Raw genomic sequence first — 20,465 nt, 5'->3', positions numbered from 1 at the left:
CTGCAATTGTATAGGGCTCTGGTGAGACCACATCTGGAATATTGTGTACAGTTTTGGTCTCCTAATTTGAGGAAGGACATCCTTGTGATTGAGGCAGTGCAGCGTAGGTTCACGAGATTGATCCCTGGGATGGCAGGACTGTCATATGAGGAAAGATTGAAAAGACTAGGCTTGTATTCACTGGAGTTTAGAAGGATGAGGGGACATCTTACAGAAACCTATAAAATTATAAAAGGACATGACAAGCTAGATGCAGGAAAAATGTTTCCAATGTTGGGCGAGTCCAGAACCAGGGGCCACAGTCTTAGAATAAAGGGGAGGCCATTTAAGACTGAGGTGAGAAAAAACTTTTTCACCCAGAGAGTTGTGAATTTGTGGAATTCCCTGCCATAGAGGCAGTGGTGGTCAAGTCACTGGATGGATTTAAGAGAGAGTTAGATAGAGCTCTAGGGGCTAGTGGAGTCAAGGGATATGGGGAGAAGGCAGGCACGGGTTATTGATTGGGGACGACCAACCATGATCACAATGAATGGCAGTGCTGGCTCGAAGGGCCGAAGGGCCGAATGGCCTCCTTCTGCACCTATTGTCTATGTTTCTATAACAATTCATTAATAATTAGGATAAATTAATATTATAATTAATAATATGGAAACATAATAAGGATAACAGAAAAATACCAGACCATGATGGTCCAGAAGTCAGCCTACATCACAACAATGTTGTGTTAATTCTTAGTTACTTACCTTCTCTATGACACGATCTCCACCCTAGGTATAGAGTTACCGGCATTCACCCTGGAATTCCAGCACATACTGCACAAGCTGGCAAAGCATTCCAGACACTCACCGGGAAAAGAGGAATTGGCTCGTATATAGCCTATACCTACTCTGCTATAGCGTAAATATATTGGCTCTAATATCCTCCTCTATCCGTCCAAGTGGAATGGTCAACTGATTCACAATCCAGCCTTTGAGCTAATGTACCTTAGTCAGGTTGAATGCAAGTCGACCGTGTTGTATAATAGATTCAGTCGATTAATCCCGCCTGAATAATCGGAAGTGAGAGAGAGTGGAGTTGATAATGAATGAAGTGGACACTCACCAAGGTCAATGAGTATGGCGTGCTGTTGAGACGTCAGCTGTTTTAATAGCTCTTGATATGGAGTGTTCTTTGGCTGTTGTTTCGCAGGGAGCTGATACCTCAGCTGATGCTGCTCTGCGAGAAGCTTCCATATTTCCCCTCGATGGTGCCGCGGCACTCCTGTGGACACATGTTCAAGAGACTTTGTGAAATTCCCCTGCTCAGGATTCAAAGACAATGGGTGTCAGGGGTTATGGGGAGAAGGCAAGAGTATGGGGTTAGGAGGGAGAGATAGATCAGCCATGATTGAATGGTGGAGAGGACTTGATAGGCCAAATGGCCCGATTCTGCTCCTATCACTTAAGAACTTTTATCTAGAACATTAAAATCAGCACGGACAGTAAACCACACCATAGCTTGCTGGATGAAAATTCCTCTGTGGGCTGCAGTTCAAAAAATGCACTGTTTTAAAATAATTATATCAGTTTTTAAATTTGAGAAACTTGTATGGAAGAATGCTTTTTATTCATAAACATCATGCCTTTTCATTATATGACTGAAATTTCCAATTTGATTTAAAAAAATTGGAGAATTTAGAACTGTCAACATTAGTTCCACCTACCTGTGTGATTTTAAAAATATGTTTTTTGAACTGCACACTAACCATGGGCTTTGTTAAAATGGTACGTATTCAAGACCATGAACTACTATTTACCTCTTTGGTGACCACGGACTATCCTTGATCAGACTTTACCTTGCATTAAACGTTATCCCCTTATCATGCATCTATACACTGTAAATGGCTCGATTGTAATCGTATTGTCTTTCCGCTGACTGGACAGCACGCAACAAAAGCTTTTCACTGTACCCCGGTACACGTAACAATAAACTAAACTAAACTGCAAAGAAGGAAGAGCACTGGAAGAATCAGGAGGTTTGGTCGGAACTTGGTAACTTTCAATGGGCAAGAGCTGAAAACCATCAAGACTGGTCATCCCACAAGACCTATTTCCCTCAATTTAAACTTCATCTTGGCAATCAGTGATGTTGGAATAGAGGTTCACCAAAGGTCACATTTGCTCCATGTGCACTATGGCTGTGGAAGCATAGGTTTTTTCAGCTTGTGAAATTCTATGTCATTGAAATCAATGGAACTGAATTTCAGAATTGGAGTTAATATTCGAATCTTACTATATTGACTGACGATATGTTACTGCTCTAATAATTACCATGTAAAAATCAACCAGAGTGCAGTCCTGATCTCCCAACTACCACATTAGAGACCTTTCAACCACCTTTAATTAGACTTTATCAGACTACAATGTTATGATAAAGATCCTTCAACGTCTGCAGTAAGATGCTGCACATGTTCTACCAATCGGTGGTAGCCAGTGATCAGTCTGAAGAAGGGTCTCAACCCGAAACATCACCCATTCCTTCTCACCAGAGATGCTGCCTGTCCCACTGAGTTACTCTAGCATTTTGTGTCTCTCTTCGGTTTAAACCAGCATCTGCAGTTGCTTCCTACAAACTAAAACTGGTGATATGTTGAACACGGAGGAAGGTTATCTGCAATCACGATGGGATCACAATTGAGTGAGCCTATGGCCGAGAAATGGCAAATGGAGTTTAACTCAAGATTAATCCATTTTGGTAAGATAAACCATGGCAGGATATGCACAGTAAAGTGTAGGGCCATGGGGAGCATTGCAGAACAGAGAGACCTAGGGGTGTAGGGTATATAGTTCCATGAAAGGGTCGACACAGTTGACAGTGTGGTGAAGAAGCCATTTGGCACTCAATGCATTGAGTGCAATCATGTTACAACTTGACATGACATTGGTCAGGAGACATTTTGAGTTCTGTGCACAGTTCTGTTCACCCTGTTATAGGATGAATGTCATTAAACTGCAAAAGGGTGAAATAAAAAGTTACAAGGGGGTTAGCGGGTCGAGTTATAAGCGGAGGTACGATAGGATAGAAAATTTATAGAAGTTTCTAAAATCATGATGACATAGATAAGGTGAATAGGCACATCCACAATCTTTACCCCAAGGGTAAAAGAGCCTAAATTTAGGGAGCATGGTATTGCAGTGAGATTGGAAAGATTTAATAGGGGATCTGAGGGGCAACTTTTTCTGTATAGAGAATGATGCAAACATGGAACAAGCTGCTGGAGGAAATGGTAGAGACATGTATAATTACAACAAAAAAAATACTTGTACATGAACAAGAAAAGTTGGAAGTGACATGGATCAGGCACAGGCAAGTGAGACTATCTCAATCAGTCAACTTGATTGGCAAGGACGAGTTGAGCCAAATGGCACGTTGCCATGCTATATAGCTCTAAGTGACTACTCTTCTTCCCTTTGTTAATCTTAAAATTATTTAAAATTCCACTGCCCTTTTTCTAACTTGCATCACCAGATTAGATTCCACGGATGAGAGCATTGTCCTACAGGAACATGGATAATTCTGAAGGACGGTGCCGGAATATCCATGATCTTTCACGTGGCTGGGATGCCTGGAAGCATGAATAACAGTCTCTGAGTAAGTTTTGGATTTTGTGCCTCAAATTTGTCCTTACTCCAGGAGCAATTTCAGTCAAAGTTCATAATCATAATCATACTTTATTAGCCAAGTATGTTTTGCAACATACGAGGAATTTGATTTGCCATACAGTCATACAAATAAAAAGCACCAAAACACACAAAATACATTTTAACATAAACATCCACCACAATGACTCCTCCACATTCCTCACTATGATGGAAGGCAAAAAAAAAGTTCAATCTCCTTCCTTCTTTATTCTCCCGCGGCCGGGGGCCTCGAGCCTTCCGTTGACGGGACGATCTTGACTCCCGCAGCCAGCGGCGGCCCCTCCATAACGGGACGATCAAGCTCTCGCATCGGGGAGGATCTCAGCTCCCCCGCACCGGTCGATCAGACCCCGGGTCGGGGCTGGTCGAACCTCCTGCGACTTTGGAGCTTCCGACATCAGTCTCTACCCGAGACTGCGAGCTCCTCGATGTTGAAATCCGCAGGCCGCGGTTGCAGCGTCGATCCCAGGCAACGGATCACAGGCTCCAATGGTAAGTCCACGGCCCCACTGTGGGGCTCAAATTCAGCAAGGCCTCCAGCTCCATGATGTTAGGCCGCAGAGCGACCGGAGATACGATCCGGAAAACAATCGCATCTCCGGCAAGGTAAGAGATTTTAAAAAAGTTTCCCCAATCCTTTCCCCCACCCCCCACATAAAACAAACCAGAGAACATTAACACATACTTTTAAAACACACTAAAATTAACAAAAAAGACGAAAAGACAGACTGTTGGCAAGGCTGCCATCGCTGACGGCGCCACCCAGTGGAATCAAAACACATGCGTTTCATTGAACCAAATGTGATTTATGTGATTGAATACTCTGGAAGTGGAATTTTTGACATGACATTACTGGATCTGACACAAATGGGATGGAACAAAATGTCACAACACACAGAACAGTTGACCAACACTCGCACATCCTTGACCAAACTACTGATACGTTGGCTGTCTTGGGGAGGGATTGGCGACAATGACTGGGTTGAAAGGTTTTGAAAACACAGTGAACTGTGTTAGACAGATCACCACACAATGCTTCAAAGCAAAAGGCATGAGGGCCAACTTGGGTAGATGGAGCATGTTGGTCGGCGTGGGCAAGTTGTGCCGAAATGCTTGTTTCCACGCTAGATGAATTGGCAAAAGGCCACACAGCTTCAGCTGTTTAAAGAAGTATTTTTGGTAATCACATATTTGTAGACCATGTGTTTTGAATAAAGTTTTAGATTGAAGAATCAAATGTTAAAATACACTCAAGGCCAAATCTAGGTAGCATGTAAGATTAACTGCCAGCTGTCATGTGTCCAATAATTTACAGGAAAAAAACCACAAATTGATTTTGTGAATCATTTTTTAAAGACAAGTTTATAAATTGTAAATTGGCAGCTAAAGTGTAGCTACAATACAAACAAACTTCAAACTACATTCCAGTCACAACACATTGATTAATTAAAAATTGCAGCTTCATAATTGCGATGATCTTCTTAAAACCAAATCCAGAAATGATATCACTTTAACTTCTTACTTTAAAATATTTGAACAAAGATCAATGAAGGTTAAATTATATCAACTATCTGGAAATTGGCAGATAGAAATTAGCATCATGCGGGAGATACTGGAAATAGTAGAGGGATGAATAAAAGGCAGAGCAAAAGGTAAAATGTGTCCAAACTGTCGTGCTGTGGAGAGGCAGGAGATTTCATCGATATGTATATAAATGCACCCAAACTTAAGGGGCCCTCAGTCACTTCATAAGATCAGAGATCTGACGGTGAAAGAATGGAAAGCATGATGGCTCCACAAGTCTTCTATTCCAGAGCACCTAGTGGACTTGAGTTTCAGTTTAGTTTATTGTCATGTGTACTAAAGCTTTTGTTGCGTGCTAACCAGTCAGTGGAAAGACAACACATGATTACAATCGAGCCATTCACAGTGTACAGATACATTATAATGGAATAAAGTTTAATGCAGGTCAGGCAGCATCTTGGAAAAAAAGGAATATGTGACACTCGGGTCAAGACCTTTCTTCGGACTCGTCTATCTATGGGTAAGTCCATTTATTAAGCAGGCGCTCTGCTTTGTCCAACACATGATAGACCCATGACATCAGTCTGAAGAAGAGTCTCGGCTCGAAATGTCACCCATTCCTTCTCTCCATAGATGCTGCCTGACCCGCTGAGTTACTCCAGCATTTAGTGTCTATCTTCAGCAAGAGCGTTTCATGGCTTTTAGCCCAACCCTCCCCAGCTTGGGCTTAGGTGGTGTGCATTTTGCCTAGATGCTGATGTGTGATGCCTCACACTTAAAGTTACTCTTGTTTTTGTCCACAGTTCAGGAGTAACCGACAACCAGAAATGTCACAGTCCATCCACAGTAGCCCAAGAGTCTCAGCAGTCAGTGCCATCATCAAAGCTTACAAGTGACACCGCTACTGGCGGCAAGCTTCTGGCGTGAATAGATGTGTCTGTACGCAAGGATATTGTTACCTGTGTCAATGGATCTAACGTACCCCAGAAACAGGCTATAATTAATTTCCCTTGCAATCTATTAAAAACATAACTACAAGCTTCCATTTTGCCTTTGACACATAACAGTTTAAAAGTCACTGGCAAAATGTTAATTCTCCTGCCAGTTGTACTTGGGATCAATATTAAAACAGCTTTTCATTAATCAAGTTACAGAGAAGGCTGGGGGGGAAACTGAGCTATCAGGCTGCTTCTGTACAAAGACAGTCAACATCTCAGGTCTGCCAACTGTATTCTATGTTCAGCTGCATATTCAGGAATAAAGAGGCAGCCAGATATGCCTTCTAATGTCAGGGAATCTCTGCCCAGACTATAATTCACCACTGCTGTGTTTGGAATGGACAAATCCAGCTTTAATCCCCAAATAATCACAGGAAACATGGAAAGTTCTCAGAGCCTTCTGCCATCCATTGGAGGAAAGGGAGAGAGGGATAGACACAGTTTGTCAGGTTGTATTCGGCTCATGACCATTGGGAGATGTGGCTGTGGAATGCATTTGTGAATTTAGTAAAATTTAATAGCAGTTAGCATGTGTCAAAACATATTCTGCTGTCTCCAGCTATCCCATCATGGTGGTGATTTGCACCAAACTGTCACTAGTGCAAACGCTGGATGCCTACATATCATCCAATAATGATGTATTAGAGTCATAGGGTCAAGCAGCAAGGAGACAGACCCTTCGGCCCAACTTGATCATGCTGACTAAGGTATCCCATTTGTCCAAGTTTGGCCCAGATCAACACAATGAAATTACGATCCAATAAAAGCACTCAGGCTGACAATAAGGATAAAGGTTACACCCATCATATCACTTCATGCTCTCTCTCTCTCTCTCTCTCTCTCTCTCTCTCTCTCCACTATCCATGTAACTTCATCCAGTCTAAAAACCTTGCAACTCTTTTCTCTCCAGTTCTGAACATTTGTGCCATCCAGATTTTGAAGGTATTACTACGATATTATACTACGATCAACCACGCCTTCAGCTGCCTGTGCCGTTAATTTTGGAATTTGTCAGCCAGCCTTTCTGCAACTGCATCCCCTCGCTCCTTTAAGAAAATCATGCAAACTTCAAGCACAGTCTGTTACACAAAACAACACATTTAAGATACTGTTGCTGATAAGTAGTAACCACATTGATTGTTGTAGATAGATGCTGGGTTCACACCTCAGGGATACAGCTGAATAATGAGATGAAAAAATAAATGAACTTTTTGCTGTGTTTCATAGGCCAAAGTAATTAAATATGATGATAATATTTACTGATCAGACTCAATCATCTTTCTTTACTCCTCTCATCCCTTACAAGCTAAATATACGATTTAAACTTTGTCCTGAGAACATATCAAAAAGGATGCATTCCACAGTCACGTCCTGTACTGCATGTATGTATGTGCAATGCAGGACAGCATATTAAATATGCTCAGCAAAATCAAATGGCTGGAGGAACTCAGCAGGTCAAGCAGCATCTGTGGAGGGAATGGACAAACAACGTTTCCAGTTGACATCTTTCTTCAGACTGATGAAGTGGAGCGGTAAGGAGAGATGGGGGTGAGGTAAAGTCTGGCAAGCGATAGGTGGGGGGTGGGGGGGGGGGGGGGGCAGACAGGGGGTGTGGGTTGTTCCCCAGATGGGTGGAGTAAGTGAAAGTGAGACAAAAAGATATCAGATAAGGAAAGAATAACAAGAGTAACAAGCCACTTGTTTTCTTTCATCTCCTGATGACTGAGATTCTGCCATAATTAGTCTGCAATTAACTTGAATGTCCCAGACATCAAAGCCAAAACAGAGCTGGTGCTAGAAATCTGAAATGAAATCGAAAAATGGTAGAAATACTCAGGCAGTCTCAGCGGAGAGAGAAACGGAGTTAACATTTCAGGCCAATGACATTTCAACTCCTGAATCCCTGTCTGAACCCTTGCAGTCTGAAGAAGGGTCTCAACCCAAAACATCACGCATTCTTTCTCTCCAGAGATGCTGCCTGGCCCACTGAGTATTCCAGCATTCTGTGTCTATCTTCGGTTTAAACCAGCATCTGCAGTTCCTTCCTACACACTCCCAGTCCAATGAAATCTATTAGAACATTAGCTCTGTTTCTCTCTTCACAGATGCTACAAAGTAATTCCTATTGTTATTTGAAATGTCTTAGGTTTGTTCTCTTGTGCAGACATGTTATTCAGGTCAGGACAGGGCAGTCAGCAAGCCACGTGGCACAGAGAGTTTTAAAAGTTTTCAAAACTGCAGAAATGTTTAACATTCCATTACAACATTGGAACCATTACTCTCAATCGTTAATTACAATCAAAACAATAAAATACTTGGTTGTTTTTTTAAAATTTTACTTAACTTTATCAGATGCACTTTTATTTTGCTACTGGGAAATTGCTCACCTTTTTAAAACGTTTGTAAAACGTAAGAGCTATTTACATATAGTAAATCCCATTTGCTACAGCACCGTTTTTATATTCATTCACAGGATGTGGGTAATGGCAGGATCTGCATTTATTGCCAGTTCCCTGTCTCCCTTGAACCAAGTGGTGTGGCAAGACATTTCAGATAGCATTTTTGGGCATGTGGATTGGACAAGGAAAGATTTGAACTCATTAATCCCACCTAGCAAATTACTAATCCGCATTATCCTAACCCACTGTAACATTTAACCTGCAAAAAATGAAGTGATCTTGAACAAAGCTCAGAAATAATTCATTGACACTGGACTCATACAATGCAAAATTACTAACGTTCTCTGTTTGACTAGTTTTGGTTCAGTTCAGAGGCACAGCATGGAACCAGGCCCTTCATCCCACTAAGTCAATGGCAACCACGATTGCCCATACATTCATACCATCCTACGCACTAGGGATAATTTACAGAAGTCGATTAACCTACAAACCTGCATACCTTTGGAATATGGGAGAAAACCCACGCGGTCACAGGGATAATGTACAAACTCTGTACAACCAACATCTATAGTCAGGATCATATCCGGGTCTCTGGCCCTGTAAGGCAGTAACTCTACTGCTGTGCCATCGTGCCGCACGACTACAGATTTTAGCCAAAATGCTATTTAAGTGCCAATTTAAATAGCTATTTGGCTAAAATAATTCCAAAATCTAAGATGGAATAATTCTATGAGACCAGTTTATTTCAGACAAAAAATATTTAAATAGCCTTTTGGTTCAAATAATTCTGTACCCGAAGAGGAAACTTTAATAACCCGAAACCTTATCTTTAAATTTTTTTTTTTGCTTCACTGGGGCTGCTTCCCACATGATGCCCAAAATAAAAGTCCTCTTTTAGTGATATGATTCTCTTTCAAATTACATTTGAATTTCAACACATTAAATCATTTCAACGGGAACCAATTCTCAGATTAAATCAGTGCATTTACAACCATGTTAGCCATTCAAAAAACTTCACAGTGTTTACAGTTCACTTACCTTGACCCATGGCCATGTGAATATTCTCCATGTCAAATTTAACTATTGACCTTGAAGGTACATTGAGCATTTTCTCCCAAACCAGAGTCACTTCTTTTAGGCACAATGTGATTTCCTCATAATCCAGCTTCAGTCTTTTATTCTGCAGGTCACTTTCTGATGCTGCGAGATAGAAGAATAAAAATTTTAAGCATAACCGTGAATATAATTTAGTTTAGTTTAGCTATACAGCAAAGAAACAGGCCCTTTGGCCCACTGAGTTTGCAACAACCAGCAATCCCTGCACATTAACACTATCCTACACACATTAGGGACAACTTTACACTTATACCAAGTCAATTTACTTACACACCTATACGTCTTTGGAGTGTGAGAGGAAACCGAAGATCTCGGAGAAAATCCACGTGGTCACGGGGAGAACGTACAAACTCTGTACAATCAGCACCCGTAATCGGGATCGAACCCGGGTCTCTGTTGCTGCAAGCGCTGTAAGGCAGCAACTCAACCGCTGCGCCACCGTGCTACTTTCAAAAGTAGTCAACCACTTTACAAGAACCACCTCTGCTCATGGACTGCAGCAGTTACTTCTTACAGTAACCAGGGTGAGTGGCAGATTCCACACCAACTAGAGGTGACACATCCCAGGCATTTCAAGTCAAGAGAGTCAAGAGTGTTTAATTGTCATATGTACAAGCTATGGAACAATTAAATTCTTGCTTGCTGCAGCTTAACAGGCCCATAAAGGCAGTAACATAGAGATAATGCATAATAATCAAAAATACAATAAATTAATAACTTAATACCAGGGAACCGAATCATCCTATCACCAACTAGAGTTGACATACCTGACCTGATAGTTTAGTTTAGTTTAGAGATAGAGCTTGGAAACACACCCTTCGGCCCACTGAACCCGAGCCGACCAGCGATACCCACACACTAACACTATCCTATACACACCAGGAACAATTTTTCAATTATACCAAGCCAGTTAACTTACAAACCTGTACATCTTTGGAGTGTGGGAGGAAACTGGAGCACCCGGAGAAAACACATGCAAATCACAGGGAGAACGTACAAACTCCGTACAGACAAGCACCCGTAGTCAGGATCGAACCCGGGTCTCTGGCAGCAACTCTACCACTGCGCCACCTTGCTGCCTCACAGACTTTACTGGACGTCATCTTGCACTAAATGTTATTCCCTTTATCATGTATCTGTACACTGCGGATGGTTTGATTGAAATAATGTATAGCCTTTTCACTGACTGGATAGCATGAAACAAAAAAGCTTTTCACTTTGGTCTTTTACCTCGGTCTCTCCTCAACCTCCGGCATTCCAGAGAAACGATCTAAATTTGCCGAACCTCTCCTTGTAGCTGATACTCTCTAATCCAGGCAGCATTCTGGTAAACCTCCTCTGTACCCTCTTCATTAGAAACATAGAAAATAGGTGCAGGAGGAGGCCATTCGGCCATTCGAGTCAACAACGCCATTCATTGCGATCATGGCTGATCGTTCCCTATCAATAACCCGTGCCTGCCTTCTCCCCATATCCCTTGATTCCACTAGCCCCTAGAGCTCTATCTAATTCTCTCTTAAATCCATCCAGTAATTTGGCCTCCACTGCCCTCTGTGGCAGGGAATTCCACAAATTCACAACTCTCTGGGTGAAAAAGTTTTTTCTCACATCAGTCTTAAATGGCCTCCCCTTTATTCTAAGACTGTGACTCCTGGTTCTGGACTGGCCCAACATTGGGAACATTTTTTCTGCATCTACCTTTTATAATGTTATATGTTTCTGTAAGATATCCCCTCATCCTTCTAAACTCCAGTGAATACAAGCCTAGTCTTTTCAATCTTTCCTAATATGACAGTCCCGCCATCCCAGGGATCAATCTCGTGAGCCTACGCTGCACTGCCTCAATCACAAGGATGTCCTTCCTCAAATTAGGAGACCAAAACTGTACGCAATACTCCAGATGTGGTCTTACCAGAGCCCTATACAACTGCAGAAGAACCTCTCTATTCCTATACTGAAATCCTCTTGTTATGAAGACCAACATTCCATTAGCTTTCTTCACTGCCTGCTGTACCTGCACGCCAACATTCAGTGACCGGTGTACAAGGACACCCAGGTCTCGCTGTACCTCCCCCTTACCTAACCTAACCCCATTGAGATAATCTGCCCCCTTGTTTTTGCCACCAAAATGGATAACCTCACATTTATCTATATTATACTGTATCTGCCATGCATCTGCCCACTCACTCAACCTGTCCAGGTCACCCTGCAACCTCCTAACATCCTCTTCACAGTTCACACTACCACCCAGCTTTGTGTCATCCACAAACTTGCTAGTGTTGCTCCTAATTCCCTCTTCCAAATCATTAATATATATGGTAAACAGTTGCGGCCCCAACACCGAGCCTTGCGGCACTCCACTCGCCACTGCCTGCCATTCTGAAAAGGACCTGTTCACTCCTACTCTTTGCTTCCGGTCTGCCAACCAATTTTCTATCCACATCAACACCCTACCCTCAATACCATGCGCTCTAATTTTAGTCACCAGTCTCCCGTGCGGGACCTTATCAAAGGCTTTCTGAAAGTCTAGATACACTACATCCACTGGCTCTCCATCATCCATTTTACTTGTCACATCCTCAAAAAATTCTAGAAGATTAGCCAAACATGATTTTCTTTTCATAAATTCATGCTGACTTGGACTAATCCTTTTACTGCTATCTAAATGCCCCATTATTACCTCTTTAATAATTGACTCCAGCATCTTTCCCACCACCGAAGTCAGGCTAACTGGTCTGTAATTCCCCGTTTTCTCTCTCACTCCTTTCTTGAAAAGTGGGATAACATTAGCTACCTTCCAATCCATAGGAACTGATCCTGAATCTATTGAACATTGGAAAATGATAATAATTTCCATACTAATTTCACCTGTGTCTGCCTTCAAGGGACCCACATTTGACTTTGCTACTATTTTTCCCTTAACATATCTAAAGAAGCTTTTACTGTCCTTCTTTATATTCCTGGCCAGCTTCCCTTCGTACTTCATCTTTTCAGCCTGTATTGCCCATTTTGTTTCCTTCTGTTGTCCTATGAAAGTTTCCCAATCCTCTGGCTTTAGTATGGACAGTATGGAAACAGGCCCTTCGGCCCAGCGACTCCACGACGACCATTGATCACTGCAAGTTCTATGTCCCACGCACTAAGGGGCAATTTACAGAAGCCAATTAACCTACAGGTGAGACGCTCCCAGCTGAGCGAAAATAGTTTGTTGATTCTTAACTTTTGTGATGAAATAGTAAGTTCAAATTGCTCTTTATTTCTAGAGAGAACATATTGCCTAAAGGGCTTCTCCAGACTAACAGTCAAGTCTGGAAGATATCTCGAGGTGTAGGCCAACAGTCTGACACAAGAACATCCTTAGCTTCACATAGTTTCACTTAGTGAGGCTATATGGGTGGAGCTGAGGAACAAGAAAGGGATGATCACCTTGTTGGGGGTGTACTACTGACCCCCAAATAGTCAATTGGAATTAGAAGAACAAATGTGCCGGGAGATTGCAGACAGCTGCAGGTCAAATAAGGTTGTTGTAGTAGGGGACTTTAACTTTCCCAATATAGACTGGGAAAATCATAGTGTGAATCATAGATGGGGTGTAATTCCTCAAAAGTGTTCAGGAGAGTTTTCTTAAGCAGCATGTGGAGGCCCTCACACGTGAGAGGGCGACGCTGGATCTAGTATTGGGAAATTGGGAAGGGCAAATTAATGAAGTGTTTGTGGAGGAGCCATTTGGGACCAGTGACCATAGTTCAATTAGGTTTAAGATAGTTATGGATAGGGACGGAGAGGGTCTAAGTGTTAAAGTGCTCAACTGGGGTCAGGCCAACGTTGAGGGTATGAGAAGGTCTCGTTCAAGTTGACTGGAGCAGGTTATTTGAGGGGAAAGGAACATCGGCCAAGTGGGATGTTTTTAAAAGTGTACTGAAGAAAGCTCAGGATGTGTACATCCCCGTTAGAGTGAAGGGCAAAGCAGGCAAATGTAAGGAAGCTTGGCTGATGAGGGAAATGGAGACGTTAGTCAAAAACAAGAAGGATTAATGAGACAGGTATAGGGCAGCTGGGATCAAGTGCATCCCTGGAGGAGTTTCTGGAACTAAGGAGTAAACTAAAAAAGGAAATCAGAAAGGCAAAAAGGGGCCAGGAGATAGCTGTGGCGGGCAGCATTAAGGACAATCCCAAAAGATGTTATAAAAACATAAGGGGGAAAAGGGTAACTAGAAAGAGAGTGGGACCTCTCAGGAATCAAAGCGGTCACCTCTGTGTGGGGCCACAGGAGATGGGCAAGGTCCTAAATGAGTATTTCTCCTCTGCATTTACTGAGGAGAAAGACAGTAGGACGGAGGAACTTGGAGCAGTCACTGGAAGTGTTTTGAGAGCAGTCAGTGTTACCGTTGAAGTACTGAAGGTACTGTCGTGTTTGAAGGTAGACAAATCTCCAGGGCCTGATCAGACATGTCCGAGGACATTGCGGGAAACTAGAGAGGAAATTGCGGGAGCCCTGGTTGAAATTTATGAGTCGTCCTTAAACACAGTAGAGGTGCCGGAAGACTGGAGGGTGGCAAATGTTGTACATCTTTTCAAGAAGGGCTGCAGGGAAAATGCTGGGAACTATAGGCCGGCGAGCTTAGCATCTGTAGTAGGTAAGTTACTGGAGAGTATTCTGAGGGATAGGTTATATAGGCATTTGGATGGGCAAGGGATAGTCAGCTTGGTTTTGTACGTGGGAGGTCGTGTCTCACAAATCTGATTGATTTTTTTTGAAGATGTGACCAAAAAGGTTGATGAGGGCAGAGCTGTAGATGTTGTGTACATGGACTTCAGTAAGGTGTTCGACAAGGTTCCGCATGGTAGGCTGCTCTGGCAGGTTAGATTGCATGGGATCCAAAGAGAGATAGCTGAATGGATAGCAGATTAGCTCCATGGAAGGAAGCAGAGGGTGATGGTGGAAGGTTGCTTCTCCGACTGGAGGCCTGTTACTAGTGGTGTGCCACAGGGTTCGGTGCTGGGCCCGTTACTGTTTGTCATCTACATCAATGATTTGGATGAGAACATGCAGGGTAAGATTAGAAAGTATGCTGATAATACAAAAGTTAGTGGTTTTGCAGATAGTGAAGATGGTTGTGAAAGATTGCAGCAGGATCTGGATCGATTGGCCAGGTGGGCATAGGAATGGTTGATGGAATTTAACACAGAAAAATGTGAGGTGTTGCATTTTGGGATGTCGAACAAGGGCAGGACCTACACAGTAAATGGTAGGCCTCTGGGTTGTGTTGTAGAGCAGAGGGATCTAGGAGTACAGGTGCATGGTTCCTTGAAGGTCGAGTCGCAGGTAGATAAGGTGGTCAAAAAGGTTTTTGACACTTTGGCCTTCATCAGTCAGAGGATTGAGTATAGAAGGTACACAAAAAAGCTGGAGAAACTCAGCGGGTGAAGCAGCATCTATGGAGCGAAGGAAAAAGGCAACGTTTCGGGCCGAAACCCTTCTTGAGTATAGAAGTTGAGAGATCATGTTGCAGTTGTATAAGACGTTGGTGAGACCGCATTTAGAATATTGTGTTCAGTTCTGGGAACCATGTTATAGGAAAGATATTGTCAAGCTTGAAAAGTTCAGAAAAGATTTAAGATGATGTTACCAGGACTAGAGGGTGTGAGCTATAAGGAGAGGTTGAGTCGGCTGGGTCTCTATTCCATCGAGCGCAGGAGGATGAGGGGTATCTTATAGAGGTGTACAAAATCATGAGAGGAATAGATCGGGTATTGTAGATGCACAGTCTTATGGCCCAGAGTAGGGGAATCAAGGACCAGAGGACATAGGTTCAAGGTGAAGGAGAAAAGATTTAATAGGAATCCGAGGGGGTAACTTTTTCACACAGAGGGTGATGGGTGTATGGAACAAGCTGCCAGAGGAGGTAGTTGAGGCTGGGACTATCCAATCGTTCAAGAAACAGTTAGACAGGTACATGGATAGGACAGGTTTGGAGGGATATGGACCAAGCGCAGGCAAGTGGGACTAGTGTAGCTGGGACATTGTTGGCCAGTGTGGGCGAGTTGGGCCGAAGGGCCTGTTTCCACACGGTATCACTCTATGACTATGTAAACAGTGTTGCAACACAATGTCTCCAAAGCATGCAGGAGTGTTACTGATCAAAGCTCCACAGACCTTGTAGCTTTTGATTTTCTTTCTCCATTCTAAGCAACAGTATCTGCTGGAGAATCGCCTTCCTCCATAAATCTCGGAGCTCCCCTGATGTGCGTTTCCTTTCCTCTGCAACTGCCCCCAGGTAACTGTCATTACACGTGGTCACCAAAGACGTCCACGAGGTAACATCTCCTCCCTCGCAATGATCTGTGGAGGCAGTGATTAAAACAAAAGTGTCTGAAACGCTTCTGCGAGAGGATAGTTGGGGAAAACTCAGCATAACTTCCCAATGACTCATCTCAATAAAAATGACAGCAGTAGAGAGAATACCTGGAGATTTACCAGTACGTTGCTTGGAATGGAAGACTGTAGTTAAAAGTTAGACACAAAATGCTGGAGTAACTCAGCAGGTCAGGCAGCATCTGTGGAGAAAAGTAATAGATGACGTTTCGGGTTAGACATCAGCAGTCTGATGAAGGGTCTCGGCTCAAAATTCACCTATTTCTTTACTCCACAGATGGTGCCTGACCCGCTGAGTTATTCCAGCATTTTGTGTCTATCTTCGATGTAAACCAGCATCTGCAGTACCTTCGTGCACAATTATAAAGACAGATTGGATAGGCTGCATTCAATTTCACTGGAACATAGGAGGCCTATGTGTGACCCTGTAGATCTTTATAAATTTATGAAGGAAACATATCAGATTTTTAGCATTGCTTTCTGAGGACAGAGGTTTAAAGTGATGTGGAGAAATTTAAAGCAATCTGAGCGGCATATGTTTCCATATAGTTAATATCTGGAGTAATCTGTCAGCGGAGGTGGAGGAGGCAGATGCATTGCAGTGCTTTGAATCAGACAGAAATGATATATCACGGGCCACTCATTTTCAGACAGGGAATATTATTAATTGTGCAACACAGGAGCAGGTGTGAAACATTGTTTTTTCTATTATTCATCCCTGCTAAAGTCATAATTTCTGAAGTGCAGTGCAGTACCCAGCCGCAGCTGCACTCTGCATTTAACACAAGACAAAGCAGTGCCCAGATTCCCAGTGGCATCCACTGTCCTCGGATGCAACCACATCCTTTCCCAAACCAAATGCATTTGAGGCAAAAATTTGGAAAGTTAGCCTAGACAATTTCTGAAACAAGAGTAAGCTTTTGAAAATCCAACAATTGCTCACTTGAATCTGATAGACAACTGTTAGGTCATACTCAGACTTGCATCCTTTTCTGGATATTAGGTAACCATTTTAAAGACCAAAAACAAGATGCCACAGGACTGCCTTTGTTGTAAAAGGTGCAGCAGATATACACAAGTGATCCATTCGATAAAGAAGACAGACACAGAATGCTGGAGTAACTCAATAGGCCAGGCAGCATCTCTGGAGAAAAGGCATAGGTGACATTTCGGGTCGTGACCCTTCATCAGGGTCTGACGAAGGGTCTTGATCTGAAACGTCACCGATTGGAAACCGAATGGCGAAGAGTGGAAGATCTTAGGTCTAGTTTACAGCCTGTCCATGAGGAGTTATAGCAGTTAAATCATTATTACTGACCTCAGCATAACCTGGGAGAAAATACAGTCAAAGCCCATGTTATTAGTTAATGTTAAATGATGTCTGCCTGTAAATGTGCATAGGTTAGAAACAAATAACTGCAGATGCTGGTTTTCACACAGAGAGTGGTGAATCTCTGGAATTCTCTGACAGAAGGTAGTTGAGGCCAGTTCCTTCGCTATATTTAAGAGGGAGTTAGATGTGGCCCTTGTGGCTAAAGGGATCAGGGGGTATGGAGAGAAGGCAGGTACAGGATACTGAGTTGGATGATCAGCCATGATCATATTGAATGGCGGTGCAGGCTCGAAGGGCCGAATGGCCTACTCCTGCACCTATTTTCTATGTTTCTATATCAAAGATAGTCACAATGTGTTGGAGTAACTCAGTGGGTCAGGTTGCATCTCTAGAGAAAAAGGATGGTTGACATTTCAGGTCGGGACCTTCCTTCAGACTGGTGACGTTTCGGGTTGTGACCATTCTTCAGACCTGAAAAGTGAACCATCTTTTTCTCCAGAGATGCTGCCTAACCCGCTGAGTTAACCCAGCACTTTGTGTCTATCTTTAATGCGCATTAGTTGTGCTAGATGAGCTAGGCTGCAATATCATCAGATTGCTGCTGTCCTCACTATCTCGGTGGGCAGCGCAGGAAGAGTTGGAGGACTGCCAAAACCAGGGACCCAAATCAAACCACGATTCTCCAACTCTGGAGAAGTAGGAGACAGTTGGGAGGGACAAAGGCAATGGGAAAACCATAGTGGATAAGGTTGCCCGGACTGGTTCGAAACAAATGTCGGCATTCCACGATTCTATTATGAAGGTGATATCAGCACACGACGACAGGTATCAAGTAGTCATACAGATGGGAGGAGGTCTTTAAAGGACTCCCACTTCGGGAGATCCTCCGGGGTTGGAGGAACAAAGGAGGAGCCAACGTAGGGGGGACTGCCAAGAGGGTGGGGGGGGGGGAAACAAAAGAGGACCTGGCATGGGGGTGCTTTGTAACTTTGGAAGCGCCCTTTATGTAGTGACTATTGCATACCTTGGGTATGCAAGCAAAGAATTTCACAGTACCTTGTCACAAGTGACAATAAAGTATTCATTCATTCATTCCATCCCTAAATCCTACAGATTGCTCCTTTTTCAGAATTTAGCAGGGTAAGAGGTGGTCTTATTGAAACATATGGACTGCGGGGGTTCAACAAGCTGGATGCAGAGTGCTTCCCTGGTGGGGGTTTCTCCGTACATTTGCTAAGCGGCTGATAATCTCCCTATAGTGCAGCAACTAGAATACAACAACTCTCGTTCAGGCTAACCCAGTAATTGCAGCTGAGCTCTACTTAATACTGTTTGCAATTTGTGTACCAAGGACCTCCTGGACTATTTCAGCAGCTTTATCGACTTGTCCTGCCACCTTCAGATGTTTGGAAGGGGTAGATGTTTTGCCAATATGAAGACTATCAATCTTGATTTCTTTGCACAGAAGTCATATCATCAATTATTTTTATATATTTCAATTAACGAGCCACAGCTTAACTTAAACAGAACCTTTAACTTTGTCGGCACCTTTGTGGTGACTCTTTTGTGTACTTTGTATGCAAAAACAAAGAATTTCAATGCATCTGGCCGGATACAAGTGACAATAAAGTATCATCATCATCACCTTTACTATAATAATGCATGCCAAGGAACTTCACATGAATGGAAATCGGACATGAACAGACATGAAATCAAAGGAGATAGTTAAGTTGATGAATGCAGAGTGGTGGACGTGTCTATATTCACTTAGTAAGGGGTTTGACAACGCCCTACATGGTAGACATGTCCTAAAGGGTATAGGGGCTGTCCCACTTGAAATCGCGAGCTGGATTGACTGACCACACACACATCACACACACATCGCAAAGGCGGGAAACAGGGAAAACGGGGGAGCGCTGTCTGAACTTCACACCCGCGATGAAGAGGAAGGTAAAACGGCTGCACAGTAACAGTAAGGGGGAGGGGGAGGGGAGGGGGAGGGGGAGGGGGAGGGGGGGAGGGGGAGGGGGAGGGTGGAGGGATGGGATGGGAGGTCGGGATGGGTTGTTTGGGGGTTTTCTTTTTTCTTTTTCTCAGGGAGTTGGGGAGGGAAAAGGGGAGCTGTCCTTTTAGGGGAGGGAGAAGTCTGTCATATGCATTCTTCTACCTGTGGACTTGAACCACAAGATCCCTCTGTTTATCAATATTCCTCAGCGCTTTTGGATTTACTTCATATGTCCTCCTCCTATTTGACCTCCTAAATATAACACTTCAGACTTGTGACTAATTTCCATCCATCAGTTCTCTGCACAATATTCCATCTGATCCGTATCCTGCTGTAGTCTTAGCTAAGTCGCAGAAAAATTTTCAGCATGTTGAAAAAGTTTTCTGCGACCTAGCTGAGGCCACGAATATTCGGGAACTTCCCTCGAGCATGAAGGAGAGTTCCAGCGACCTCATAGGACCTCCTAGGACCACGTGTCGACCATGCTGCGAGTTTGAAGGTCGAAGACACTCTTCTAAACTCGCAGATTAGGTCGCCCAAGTGGGACAGCCCCTTAAGGCACATGGGATCCAGGGTGAGTTGGCTATTTGGATCCAACATTAGCTTGGTGTTAGAAGGCAGAGGTGGAAAGCGGTTTCTCTGATTAGAAGTTCAGGGATTGGTGCTGGGAGCTTGATGTTTGTGATGCGCATCCACAATTTGGATGTTAATGTGGGAGGTACGGTGAGCAAGTTTGTGGATGAAATGAAAGTTGGTCGTTTTGGTAGATGGTGAGGAAGGCTGTCTAAGGCTATAGCAGGATACGGATCAGATGGAATATTGTGCAGAGAACTGACAGGGTACACAGTATAAAGGTTTGGAATGTGTAGGAAAGAACTGCAGATGCTGGTTTAAATCGAAGGTAGACACAAAATGCTGGAGTAACCCAGCGGGACAGGCAGCACCGCTGGAGAGGAATGGGTGATGTTTCGGGTTGAGACCCTTCTTCAGACTGATGTCAGGGGAGTGGGCGGTAAAGAGGTCCTGTTGTAAAT

At 43.3% G+C, this 20,465-nt stretch overlaps 1 protein-coding gene across 11 annotated transcripts in view; it reads right to left on the bottom strand.

The window, feature by feature from the left end:
- tbc1d1 (TBC1 domain family member 1) overlaps positions 1–20,465 on the bottom strand; it is a 247,214-nt gene that overhangs the window by 49,671 nt on the left and 177,078 nt on the right. For 9 of the 11 annotated variants that reach the window (XM_033026822.1, XM_033026812.1, XM_033026836.1 and 6 more), the window contains 3 exons: positions 15,875–16,060; positions 9,640–9,801; positions 1,102–1,260 (listed from right to left, as the gene is read on the bottom strand). In XM_033026822.1, the coding sequence (XP_032882713.1) occupies positions 1,102–1,260; positions 9,640–9,801; positions 15,875–16,060 (507 nt within the window). The remainder of the gene's footprint in view (positions 1–1,101; positions 1,261–9,639; positions 9,802–15,874; positions 16,061–20,465) is intronic. The other 2 variants (XM_033026846.1, XM_033026899.1) reach the window with 1 other exon arrangement.

Source organism: Amblyraja radiata, chromosome 1, assembly GCF_010909765.2.
Source record: "Amblyraja radiata isolate CabotCenter1 chromosome 1, sAmbRad1.1.pri, whole genome shotgun sequence".
Classification (NCBI taxonomy): domain Eukaryota; kingdom Metazoa; phylum Chordata; class Chondrichthyes; order Rajiformes; family Rajidae; genus Amblyraja; species Amblyraja radiata.
This window is presented reverse-complemented; position numbering and strand designations above follow the sequence as displayed.